This window comes from Ambystoma mexicanum, chromosome 9 (assembly GCF_040938575.1).
Source record: "Ambystoma mexicanum isolate Mex_15411 chromosome 9, UKY_AmexF1_1, whole genome shotgun sequence".
NCBI lineage: Eukaryota > Metazoa > Chordata > Amphibia > Caudata > Ambystomatidae > Ambystoma > Ambystoma mexicanum.
Window position 1 is genome coordinate 1,445,606,389 of NC_090931.1, and position 13,255 is coordinate 1,445,619,643.

General features: G+C 45.9%; 1 protein-coding gene across 1 annotated transcript in view; it reads right to left on the reverse strand.

The window, feature by feature from the left end:
- The window catches only part of NHEJ1 (non-homologous end joining factor 1), a 1,209,243-nt gene that overhangs the window by 886,064 nt on the left and 309,924 nt on the right, over nt 1–13,255 (reverse strand). Inside the window, exon 5 of the mRNA XM_069616866.1 lies at nt 307–365. Within this exon, the coding sequence (XP_069472967.1) occupies nt 307–365 (59 nt within the window). The remainder of the gene's footprint in view (nt 1–306; nt 366–13,255) is intronic.

A 13,255-nucleotide genomic window follows, 5' to 3' on the forward strand; every position in this document is an offset into this window, starting at 1 on the left:
CTCTCGGGCTGGAAGTCAGGCTGCAAACGACACATTTCACATGTTTACAGAAGTAGGCTTCAGAAATGCTAAAGTGAACTAAGAGCAGTTCAAAATAGGAGCACTGATTAACCTGGTTCACATGGAAAAGGGTGGGAGGTAGAGCTACTTCTGGGGCCTTTGAAGATCAATTGAACACATGCACACATGACCATCAGAAGAACCGTTCCTTCATTGTGAGAGGAGAAACATTTGCACGCAGCAAGAGACAGGCATGCACGGTGACAGCAGTGACCCACCAGAACTGTTGCTGAAAAAGGATCCTACCTCGGACAGAAAGGTTTCCAGGAACACATTCTCATTGAATATCTCGGTCTCAAGACGACCTGGGAGAAAAACAGAAGATATCAAGGTGTCAATTGGCCATGCTCATTGATTGATCTCGAGCAAGTTGTGAGCAGTCTTGGTTCATGTCCCTGACGGTGCAGCTCTGTGGGATGCGTGGTCTGACAGGGGCCTGCTCACAACACCCAGAAAGCGAAAGGTTCAGCTTCACAGAAAGGCATGAAAGTATCTGCTTCTCCAGCCCCAAGAGGGTTTCTCACCAATCTTTCCCTTTTGCATAGATGAGGCCCACGCATTGCATCAAAGCCCCTCCCAAGCACGCACAAGTTACGTGCAGGTGAAGCAGAGGTACACCCGAAAGCTCGACATGTATCCGTACATAGTGTCAGAAACCAAGAGTGTCGGGCCTAGCATGGAAAGCTTGCATCCTAATGCACAAACACGTGGTGAGCCAGGAGCATCGGGTGCTCCCCTGTTACCTAGAGTGGCTCCCCTGGGTTCTACAAGTACATGAACCCCTCAAAGATATATGAGGACACTTATCTTCAAGATAATTTCACAGATATCCATCAGATCCCAAACACCAGGGAAGAAGGGCCAGGATCATAAAGCCAGTAACCAAATGATGAAGCCAGATACTCTCCTGCTGGGTTCCCACAGCTGCACCACACACTCGCTCCCCCCCCCCACAACCGAGTGTTTGCAACCTCCGCAAAAAACGAACAGGTCACAGACAGACACTAGCATGGCCACCCAAATGTGAAGCATTGGAAGATGCAGCTAGAAGAGGACTCCCTTTGTTTCCCCCACCAGAGGTCCTCTGAGTACTTGCATCAGGCCAAATTCAGCTGCACCAACATACTGGAGTCCAGCTGTAGCAAAACCTAATCGGTCAAATATAAAATGTCCACTCTAGACAGGACTACAGACATGAGGCCCTCAACTGCCCCATAATGGGACAACTGCACTGACACCCGGTAGAAGCCAGAATACAAGAAATGACACTATGGATCAAGGACCCGAAATACGACCTACGCAGACATGACTACTCACTCTAAAGCCTCACTTCAGCCAACAAACCTATTTTAAGATGATACAGGCAGATACCTATCAAAACCACAGGTTGCTCCGGCACATCCAGGCACACCCGACCCTCAGCTTGCGTGTACGTTAATTCAAGATCTTCCTGTTTGCCCATTAGAACTTCCATTGACTCCCCCGCCCACCCCTCCTCCCCCACACTATATGCCCCTGACCATAAGTAGCAAGCTTCTGCAAGCCTCATGGAAAGACCAGCCGTGATGCTCCAGGTCTCGCCGCATGCGTCACAGCTCGCATAGGTAAATACATGCATACAAAACTGAAAGATATGTAACTGATCAGCTCCCTTTAGGCTGCACTTGGTCACCAGTGCGCTGAAGCGTTCCGTCTACAGACTACAAAACAGATGTTGCTGCAGCCTGTGCCAAAATCCATCATCACAGAGGTTAAACCACAGTTCAGTGATTCGCAGGAGGTTCCCGATTGGTTGATGGGCAGTGCACATGAATAGACAGAAAAGAGAAGGGAGATTCACAAACGAGAGTTCAGATGACACAGACGAGACACACTGATAAGCAGAGCATTTGTACAAACACTGCGATACCCTGGGCATAACAAGAGTGAAAGGGGGGCACTGGGGGCCACACAAACAGAGACAGCAGGGAGGTCTGTGAATGAGAACCTTGGGATAGGTACAATGCAACAAGCATATTGGAAGTCTCTTGGTGTCCAAAGGCAGAGATAGCAAGAGAGCAAGTGGAGGCGAAGGAGATAAAAAGCAGCAGTTGTTACACCATCCACTGGTCACCTTACGCACACGAATACCCGTGCAGCCACTAAGCCCACCATCTCAGGTCCTGATCTGCCTTCCCCTTCTAACCTCATGTCCTCAAGCAGCACGGCAGTGGCTATACAACAAGAACACACAAGAGACCCTGGCCTTTTTCTTTGCTTCATCACGCCCCCAGGAAGACCCGGCAGTGTTTTTGAAAACTTGGGTCATGTGACAAGGAAACGTGCTACATCATCGGTCACGTGATGGGGTCATGTAACACTCCTAGGCCCCTTCAAAACCGGAGAGGGAACGCTCATTCAGTGCTTCACAGCTGACCCAATCAGGCACTGTTCGGCGTCTTCCTGTCTCCACATCTCGATTCTGGACTACGGACTGTTCTTCTTGGATTCCTCTGTCAAGCCCTCGGATACTGTTTTGCTCTGCTGTTTCAGAACCTTTTGAACTGTGTTTTGGATTCCTTTGGATTACCCCTGGTTTTGACGAACTTGGCTGGCTTTTGACCTTGGAACTCTTAACGGACTGTTTTCGGATTTCCTCTTCTGTTACCTTTTGGAATACCCTCTCCATACAGGTTTTGCAGTGCCAAATTCTACAGCAATCTTCCAGTACTACGCCTTCCCGCATCCGCTTGCTACACTCTGCAGCCACACGGAACACCTCCATTTTCATCTGTGCTCTTCCCGTCCTCAGACGCCACCTTGGTAAGCCCCTTGATATTTGTTACCTCGCTATTCAGTGTATTGTTTGCCATTGTACTGACCCATTGCTTGCTTTACAGCGGTCAAGGGGTCACCGGTGTTCCTGGCATTCTTCGGCATTCATAAAACCTGTGGCCTCAAGGATCGCTCAGAAAGTTATTTGTATCTTTCTGAGCGGATCTTGTGGACAGAGGCCGCATAATCTTCACGACCATCAAGTCATAACAGCAGATGCCTCTGAACAGCGAGTGTGGCCGCACATTATCGAGGCTTGGCAGTGCGAGGAGACTCCCAAAAGGGAGACCGTCTGGGAGACGGAAAGTTGAGACAGTAGTGTGCAGGCCAGAGAGCCCCACAGATCTAGTGGGGACTGGCTAAAACTGGAACACTGCGTGAAAAAGAAGCTGCGCTCTAGCCTGGCGCGAAGGTTACCAAGCGCACAGCAATGAACATTGCAAGAGAGAAAGAGAGTCCAGGCTAGAACCTGTATGAAGGTTCCCAAGAGCATAGCAATGAACATTGCAAGAGAGAGAGAGTCCAGGCTAGAACCTGTATGAAGGTTCCCAAGAGCACAAACGTATACAGGGAACATTGTGATAGAGAACGAGCAGCCATGCTGCGTCCTGCATCCAAGCACGTAACAGAAACCATGGAAAATGGACAGGAAGAGAGAGAGAACAACCTCGCTGGATCCTGGAACTTTGAGTGAAGGATCCCAAAAGTAGGGTAACAGAATCCAGAGAGCAGGTTCCCCAGCTTGCAACAATGATGCTTGAGCTGGGTTAGAAAGACTTGCTCTGTATCCTGCCGTGAAAGTTCGCCTGTACACCGCAGTCAACATATGTATAGAGAGACAGCAAGACCATATAAGATCTGCGAATCAGAGGGAAGGTTTCCCATCCAGCAGCAACAAACCAAAACTCCCGGTCTGATGGGATTCACAACCAGGACATCCAGAGCATCTAATGAGGAACGAAAACCAAAATAAAAGCTTTCAAATTGAATTTATCAACCTAAAGTCCTAATTCTGTATGAATATGCTGCGCAGCACACTACATAAAGAATGGTTTCATTGGATATGAGTTATGTAAGCCGCCATACACTGTCTTTGCAGACCGCATGTCCTTTACAAACCTCCAATGAAATTTGATACGTGCAGACTTTAGGGAGAGATTGACAGTGTCCAGAAGCCACACCTCTCTACCAAAGTCCCCTGTGGCTGTAGAAGAGTCTACCCCTGTACAGCATCTGAAGGTGTGAGAGGTGGTGGGTGGAATAGCGCAGGCAGCACCTTTCTCAGGAGCTGTGGTACTTGCAGTGTGTGGCCTAGATGCAGCCCCCTTTGAATCACACCAGCAGATGTTACAGCTGAGGAACTGCCAGTCGGACCGAACAGAGCGCAAAGGATGCTAAAGTCATTATGACATTAAGTTAGTGAGCATTTATACAGTGCATGCAATACAATTAATTCTGCCTTTGTGTCTAGTTAAGTTGCAAGTTCTCCAGCATTGGCTATATATGTCATGACTGGACATCGCTGGTGAACTCTCCTGTGAGCCCTCATTACCTCTTTCATCCGAAGAGTTGGTCTGGAGCTCTCTTCTTCGGGTCCTCTCTTCTTGACGTTTAGGAGTCGTCTTGTTCTTCTTGCGCAAGTAAGGACGGGCTCCTCCAGAAGCCACCTCGGCAGGATATAAACCCCTGACCGAAGGCACCAAAACACCCTGTGATTGTATGTCCTTGGAATGACTTGTAGTGCAACCTTGGTACTACAGCAAATACAGAGTAGTGAACTGATTGGAGATTAGGCACTTGAGACAGATTGCAACAAGATGTTGAAATCCACGGTCAGAAGAAGTACTGACTAAAGAATGGTCTTGAATGTGGATATAAGGAAAAGAAATGCCAGCACGGCTACAGAGCGTGCAGAGGCACCAGGGAAACAACAGGCTCAGACACGGACAAGGAAGATAACTCCTTCCATATAGTATAAGCGAGAAGAATAGCAGAAGAGCTGGTGAAGGTAAGACAAAAGGGCGTACCTGAAGGACGGGTACCAGATGAGAAGAGAAATTGTGTGAAACCGAAACCACGGAGAGCAACGAGTGGCGGAGGAAAGTGTAAGGAAACAATGAAAGCAAAGGCAGGTAAAGCAGACACAAAGCGATGAGGGAAACTACTGAGGAAAAACACAAGCACTCAGGATTGAGGAGAAACAGCTAGGAGAGCGGCAGCGGGTACCAGGAAGACCGATAATACGCGATGAGCCGAGGTTGCGTCACGTAGTTATAGCAACCCTTCTATGCGGCGGCCATGTTAGGAGAGGACGAGAGGACTAGACTGCATGTAGTCTTCCCCTGAACTCCGTCTCCAGGACCTGCTGTAGGACTGTTGATACAGTGCATCCTCCAAGAATGCCATAAGCGCCAGGGCTGCCACATGACAATATATTATACTGGAAATCTTTGGTAAATAAATGATATACCATTACAACAGCCTTCATTTATGAATGAAGAGCTCTGCAATAAACCCTTTAAATAAGTTCACATGGGATAGCAGTCTCCCATAGTTCCTCGCCTTCAAGTCCAGCTTAATGCCGTCTTCACTAAGGATCCATTTGAGCTGCCTCAAGGTACGTTTCCCACACTTGCACTAAGCAGGGTTATAAATTGAGGGGAGGTGGGAGTCATTTAGCTCCCGATTCTAGCCAAGAAGAGCCTGGTTAGCTTGACAACAACAGCTACGTTTGGCTACCCAGGCCAAAAGATGCTGAAAAAACACACTTATGCAGATTCAACTCATTGTGTTAGGGACAATATATAATCAAACATTAGGACACATCTACACACCGTTTAAAGCATAAAGCGACATACATAATGGGGAAAATGATAAGTTTGCATTTTATGTGGAAGTTACATTCGTGGAACGATATGTGCCCCTTGGTCCACAGTGGCAGCTTCTGGTAACCGGTTAACGCTGGATACCCCGGGAGCTGCTTTTACCTCCTTCTTATCAAATCTTTAATTTTGATCTCGGACTAGAAAATGGGTTTCAGACATGTAATTCTCTGCTTGTGCAACTCCTACTTGTCCCATTGCAGAGAGTTCTGCGATGGTTGTTCAAAAGGAAAAGAAGGTTCCATGTAAACTGTGTGGCAATAGGTATGTGGCAGACACAGACCTCACAAACCACAGCGGGCATGCCACATTGATAAAATGATTCTCTCCCAGGACCAGGAGACAATAGCCTTGGGAATGCTCTATTTTGAATCACATAGTAAGAAAATACACAGGCAACTTGGCAAGTATGGCAAGAAGGGACTGAGCCTTCCTCAACACCAGGGTAGGCAACCTGAGAAGATTCAAATGTTTTGGATTAGGACTGCCATGATCCTTTAATACCGATTAAACTGGCTAGCGCCGAGTGCTGTAGGCCTAAACATCTCGAGTGCCAACAGTTGCCAACCCCTATAAAATCAGCTCTCCACCTACAATATAAGAGGAGTCTCAAAATAAGAAAATTCTCCAGTTACCAAGCCTGGGCTTTAAAGGCAATGATAAGCTACACTTCCCTTTCCCTGTATCCCATTACCCTCTCCAGTGACCCCAGATTGGCATGGACGCTTATGATTGCTGTGACTTCACTTTCCAAGTGGTACTGCCCAACATTCCAAATGGAGCTCAGCGTCATTGGCTATTTCCTCAACGTCATCCTCCACTCTATTGGCATCTAACTGCCAAGAGACAAAAGAATCACAAGTTTCAAAGGAGAAACCAATATCAAGCTAAAATACACACTTTCAATGAAAGCAAAACAAAGAAAAGGGAAGGGAAGGGGATCAAGATGCTCTGAGTCCAAGATGAGTGAAAGCATAAAGAGAATTAACTCTAATGACAGAGAAAAAAAATGGAGAGGGAGAATAGGAGAAATAGGCAAAGAAACAGAAAGAAGTCCAAATCAGTTGCTGAATAGAACACAAATGTAGGCTGATCAAGGACCAATTACAACATAACCATCCACACAATGCAAGTCAGAAGAGTACATCCATTACCATATGGCACTTTTGGCCACAAATAAGAAAGGCAAGGAACGTCTCTCGTCAGGAGGAAAACATGCATGGTACTGCTCTTTCATGCCAGGTAGAAGGGGACTAACAGGAAGGATATTACAATGAATGTGATCTGCGCCACATTGAGGAGGAAAAGGTGCCTTGGATCCTTTGAATAAGTACATATCCACTTAAGAAATACGTAGATAATTTCAAGACCACTAATCTCGATCAGTGGAGACCATAATATTCATGGCCCTCATGAACCTCTCTCCATCTCATCTAACCACTAGTTCACAGGCTCAAGGAAGAGAACTGAACAGCGATTCATACAGAACCGACATGGGTGGAGAAGTTGTGATATCCATTGATGCTACACCACTCACTTCCACCTCACACACTCTTCCAGCCTCGCAGGCCTCCAACCATCAACAGCTTGGCCAGCCTGCCAAGTTTATCCAGGAGTTTTCGTACTGCTCCCTTAGACAATCTCTATAAGCGATCCAGGTTCGTGGTTCTACACTGTGTTCTCTGAGCTTGGCTCTCCCTCTCTATCCATCATCAGGATTCACTGGCTTATGGAGAACTGCTGGTCCTTCCAAGTCTAGTTGGCCTATGTCTATGTAGGCCTATGCTTTCCATTACCTATTTTTGGTGTCGCTGCACTGGCTATTTTATATCCTTGGTTGTGAGAGCCTTTGGCTAAGCGCTAAAAATAATAAAGTGTACCGAGAAAGACCTTTCATAAAGAGTGAGAGAGGCACCAATCACAAATGATGTCATTTGATGGAGATTTCTTCCTCTTGCTCGCTATCACGATGAAAAGGATGCCTGGTAGACGCCACATTTAAAAATGTAAATAAAAACCCAATTGAAACACCCACATTGTCCCCACATACTTTCCAGGGTAAATCGGGGGAATATAGGGTTGGCAACCCAGTGGAATGCAATTGTATACCAGGGACACAGGTTTTGTGTTAAATACAAAGCCCTGTGTTTCCATTATATGATGGGTCAGAAGGACACAGACTGATCTTCCATTTCTAGGTTTATTCTTCATTAAAAGAAAAAACTCCTCCCTTTCCCCTATCTGTTTTCCCTGCTTAACCAAAATTCACTAGGGTGCTTGTCAGTAAGTCCAATAGGAAGATCTGTCCACTGTCCAAAAGTAATCTATCCTGACCCTGTCGCTACAAAAACCAACTAAGGTACAGGAAAATGATGCCCTTCTCCTGTGGGCTGATTTCTCAGCAAGTTCACTCCCTTCAAGTAGTTGTATGTGCTTCTTGGTGACTAATGTTATCAAGTGATATAGTTCATTCATTGGGCTCTTCACTGGTTCATTAATGTCTCTCGTACGTTGTTTATCCCTCTCGTGATGCTGCTCACTTTGGTCGTCCTTTACTCTTGGGACAATTCTACTCTTTCTTTGAACAGCCAACTTGGGATCTTCTCTTTTGTTAATCTTCACTCCTCTCCTTTGGATTAAGACACATGCGATTATTCACACAATAGTTCTTCCTTATATTGTTTTCTGTTTCTTTTGTCTTAGATCAGTAAGGTCTTTTCAGTTATAACTCTTGCTTTTCTGATGTAGTGTTCACCCTTCCAATTGGGTTTCTTGTTCTTATCTAGTGTTTAGTAATTACTGGAATGAGTATGCGGGTTTCAGTAACAAATTATCCTTCTCCTCCACTATTCTACTTTTACTGAACGAGTATGATGGTTCCACTAATGATACCCATTCTACACCACTACTGGTTCTTCACTGGGACAACATTGTGTGTTCCAATAAGGACTTACACTTTTCTCCATAATTCAGTCTTTTCTGGGACGAGGATGAGTGGCACAGTAAGGATTTAGTCTCCTCTCCACTGGGACGAGGATGAGTGGCCCAGTAAGGATTTACTCTCTTCTCTCCCACTCCGTCTTTTCTAGAATAAGTAGGAGTGATCCAGTTCTGTGTCTGATATAGATTATACAATTGCTCGTTGTTGACAATTATGAGGAATCCAATATTGATTCTCACTCTTCTTCCGTACTTGGTAACTACTTTGAAGAGTATGAATGTTCCAGTAATGATTCTCATCGTTCTCGACTACTCGCTCTTTTATAAGTATAAGCGTTGCAGTAACGATTCTTAACCTTCATTACTCTGCCTTTACTGGGATGGGTATGAGTGTTGTCCTAAAGATTCCCATTCTTCTCCGGTAACCTTAATGTTAGGTCCCCACTAGGACGAGTACGATTCTTCCCTTCTTGCTCTCGGTAGCCCTCCATGTCTCCCGCCTTCCCCGTTACCTCTAGCTCTCAAGGTCAGCGTCACCGGGCTTGCGTTCAGGACTTGGCCTTCTTGGCTGTTGGTCAGGTTGGCTTGTCGGCTCTCCGTTTCCTTCTCTTCTTCGTTGTGCGCGCTTCATGCTGCAGTCGGGTACTTAGTCTCAGCATCATTATAATCATCTCGGGAGGATAGCTTGGGGGTATTAAGCGTGTTATAAATAACCCATCATATCCTATCATACTGGACTTCCCATTTCACTGACTCTGTCACGCCACCACTTTGGACTCGGTTGCTCGTCTGAGACTTCTGTCCTTTAAATTCTCGTGCTTTGGGTTTCCCCCTGGGTAGGGATCACACGCCAGCTTCCCTTCAGGCTTGGACACTGAATGTCCCTGTTCCCTTCAGCTTTCCTCAAACAGCGGACTTACAACTCACAGACTTCTCTCCTTCTCGGGACGACTGTTAGGCAGAATTACATGCAGTACCCTTTAGGAACACTACACACAATTAAGACTACAGGTGTAAGCACAATCTCACCTTTGGTATACGTCTGTACTACACAGTGTTGTGGTATCAGGGCTGAGCAGCCAGGCTTATCTCAAGAGGGATGTGGGCAGTACAAGGTGTTACACAAAGGACTTGCAATCACAGCGGTTCAAACAAACACTTACTCCAGGTTTCTTGGTAAAACAATATTAATTTATGTACACAGTCATTGAGAAAACATTCCACTAGTAATAAGCAGCTCAATATCACACTATAATACACTCCAGTACTCAACCAATACGTTTCTGAACAAGTTAGGCTCCCCAGAAGTGAGAGCAAAATGGCACTTCAAGTAACTTTAAAAGGGAGTAAAAGACACAAGTTATAAGAATTAAACACAAATACTTTCTTAGGCAGGGCAAATAGTTTCAGTTCACTACAAGAGGCAGTTCAATTCAATAGGCCTGGGCCAAAGTCAATGGTTCAGTGAATTGGATAGGATAGCACAATTCTGGTAGTAAACAGTTAAGTCCTTGCCAAGGTTCTTAGAAGTAGTTTGCACGAAAAAGAGATTAGGAGCGAACAAGACTCCAAAGTTGGGAAAGTTTCACCAACTTTCACCACGGCAGAGAGGATTTCACGACGGCGTTTGCACAGTACCTTGGTGATGAAGAAAAGCTGTAGCTGAAGCAATTGTTCCTGGCAGTTCCTGCAGATCTCGCTGTTCCTGGGCCTCAGTCGTGGGGACAAGAGGGAGGCTGTCAGGAGGTTCCTGCACTGCACGGGGATGGATCCACAAGCTTGGCAAAACATTGATTTAAGGTGTGAGTGCCTTAAAGTCCACAAACTGGTATCCTTCTCACTGGCTATCCGGTTTTCAACAGCACTATGAAGAAAATTCGACCAGTATGAAGATGGTTTCCAGGTGGCTTGCGAGTTGGATGTTCCCACCAGCTCAAGGGAAGAAGTTGTCCTTGAAGGGGCTTCTCTGTCGAGGGAGTTTCAGGCTATTCGGACCTGCAGCAGGGCTTCACTCGGCAAACCAACGGTCCAGGAGTTGCAGCAGTCGTCTTCCTTCAGCTTTTCTTCGTTCTTTCGTTCCAGTGGTCGACTCTGCCTTCCAAAACTCAGAGACCTGCCTTTTAAACAGTTTTCTCCCATTCATTCCAGCCTAGCTGCTACTCACCCAGCAGGGTGGCTGTCCTTGCTGGACAGTCAGCCAGCCAATCATGCCAAAGTGCATTCAGGTCTCCTAGGAGACTAAGCACAGGGGGTTTCGGGCACCTCCCTCACTTCCTGTCCACCCCACTCAGGCGCCAGAGGCGGTCTTCAGTACTGACACCCGCCAAAGGCAAATGAATAAAGGGACCAAACCTGGTTTGGCACGCAGAGACAAACACTAAAAGGACCTTTCCAAAAAGAAATGGTGAAAAAAGTCGATCAGAACTAGTTTTTACAGAGGGCATTCAGACGCCATCTTGAAAAACATGGCTCCGGTGGATTTTGGCTAGCGGAGCGTTTAATGGGTCGCGGTCAGGAAAATCATGGCAATACCACTGCCACCAGCCATTCTGAGAGCAAAGGGTAGCTTTTGAGGGCTACATGAGTTTTCTAGGCATAGGGAATACTAGGTATTCCCTCCAGCAATTTAAGAAAGATTAGCAAAGTCAATTTAACTTTACATTCACTGGGAGACAGTAGTCAGTCCCAGAGAAGGTATTTCAACCTTGGGAAGTCTGAAAGTCATCCCTGTGCCACTGCACTGAGGGTGCTGTGTGACACACAAGAAAAGAGGATGCCTATTGAGTTGTCTAAAACTCCATATCCAAAGAACACAAAAGTAAAACACACATCAAAATACATGAGAGTGGGGAAAAAAGGCTCACACTCTTTCCAGGTAAAAATTAAATTCCTAGAAATCCAGCAAAGTTGCTCGGGTTCTCAAAAGGTACGGGAAATTAGCACATTTATGAAAATTCTCCCTAACAACGACAACTCCTTTATTTATGCCATGGCCCTGGGACTTCCCTGGCGCAACATCATGGTGTAATGGAACAGAAAAGACAGACTTTGGTTTTCTTCGTTCTAGTACCACAGAAATGGTCCTTTTCGGGTTATTCAACAATTTTATCTGGCAATAACAAATATCAACTACTTGTTCTTCATGTTTTCTTCAGGTCTATGTTGTTACGACTGGAATGTAGATTAGTGGCTTGGGGAGTTCCTCTTCGGAACGTGGGTCCTTGTCCCCAAGGAGGGAGTGTCTCCCGGTGAGGTCCTGCTTCCCTCTACCCCTATGGAGGGTATTGCACAGTGGGCTCAACTCCCTAGCCTCACAGGGAAAGGGTAGGGAGGAGTGAGTGAATCCCACAATTTATCCTTTTATATTGATTATAAAGTGATGCGTCATTTCCTTAAACCCCAATGTATTTTGTATTGAGAGATGAGATGAGATTTAAAACTGAACACATTTTGGTGCCACTTGAATGCAGCATTGCCTTCTTAAAAACAGAATCCATGCCTAAGCAGGTGTCGAATGATGTGGATTATAGTGTATTTATGACACACCATTCTCTAAGAGATATCATGCACAAAAGCAGCGAGGGAGGCCTAGCCATGAATTAGATGTTTGTGCAACAGAAATTAGTATAGGGAATTAGTTCTATTCAATAAGAATATTGCAAAGTGTTAACCCCTTGTTGTCCCTTCTTTTAAAGCACAGACATTCTTCCGATTGCATCGGATTGCATCTCCATTCCACAAACACACGTAGCTGAAAACTAGACATAGGCACATTAAAATCTGGGCATTCATACATGGATTGACAGTTGCAGACATATATAGATTGAAAGTAGCACACACATGTTAATTGAAAGTAGTACATACATAGTCTGAGAAGACTGCACACACGTGTTCAGAGCAGAGTGTGAGAGTCGTAGAGAGTATTATTTTCAGAATTCCACCCTGTGCAAGTCCTCTTTAAGTGGGGTTGGAGGGCGAATCCTACTCAGGTTGCCCAGGGAGGCACGCAAGAGCACGAGGTGAAAGCTACGCTTGCGCCCATTGCAGACTGGGGAGGACAAAAGTAGTTTACCAACAACTGGAGGTCATTTTCCTGTCTGAGGCGGGGATGCGGATCAGGTAGATTATGAGATAGGATCAAGGTATCTGACTACAGAAGTGCACAGGGACAGGTTAAGTGCCTGATATTGTGGGACACTATCCTGAGGGGAAATGCTGGTCTTTCCAGAGCAGGGGGTCTCCTTTATGCTTTGACCCATCCTGATCCTTTGTCCTGATCAGAGAAAGCTTGCTACTTTTGGTGGTATGGAAATCTATAGATTTCGCTGGGTGTTCTCCTAAACTATACACGAGATGCTCTGGCCTGGGTGCCTGGGCTTGGTGGTAAGGGGGTCAGCAGGAACCTTAGCAGGAAGGAGCTATAGTAAGTTATTCCATTGTTGCTCATGCGGGGTAAAATATTGCCCCTGAGTGTTGGAAATAAAAAGGCCAGGCCAGTATTTAAGAGTGAAGTTGACTGGTGCTACCCATTGGAAAATGCAAGTCAGTCCCAAAACACT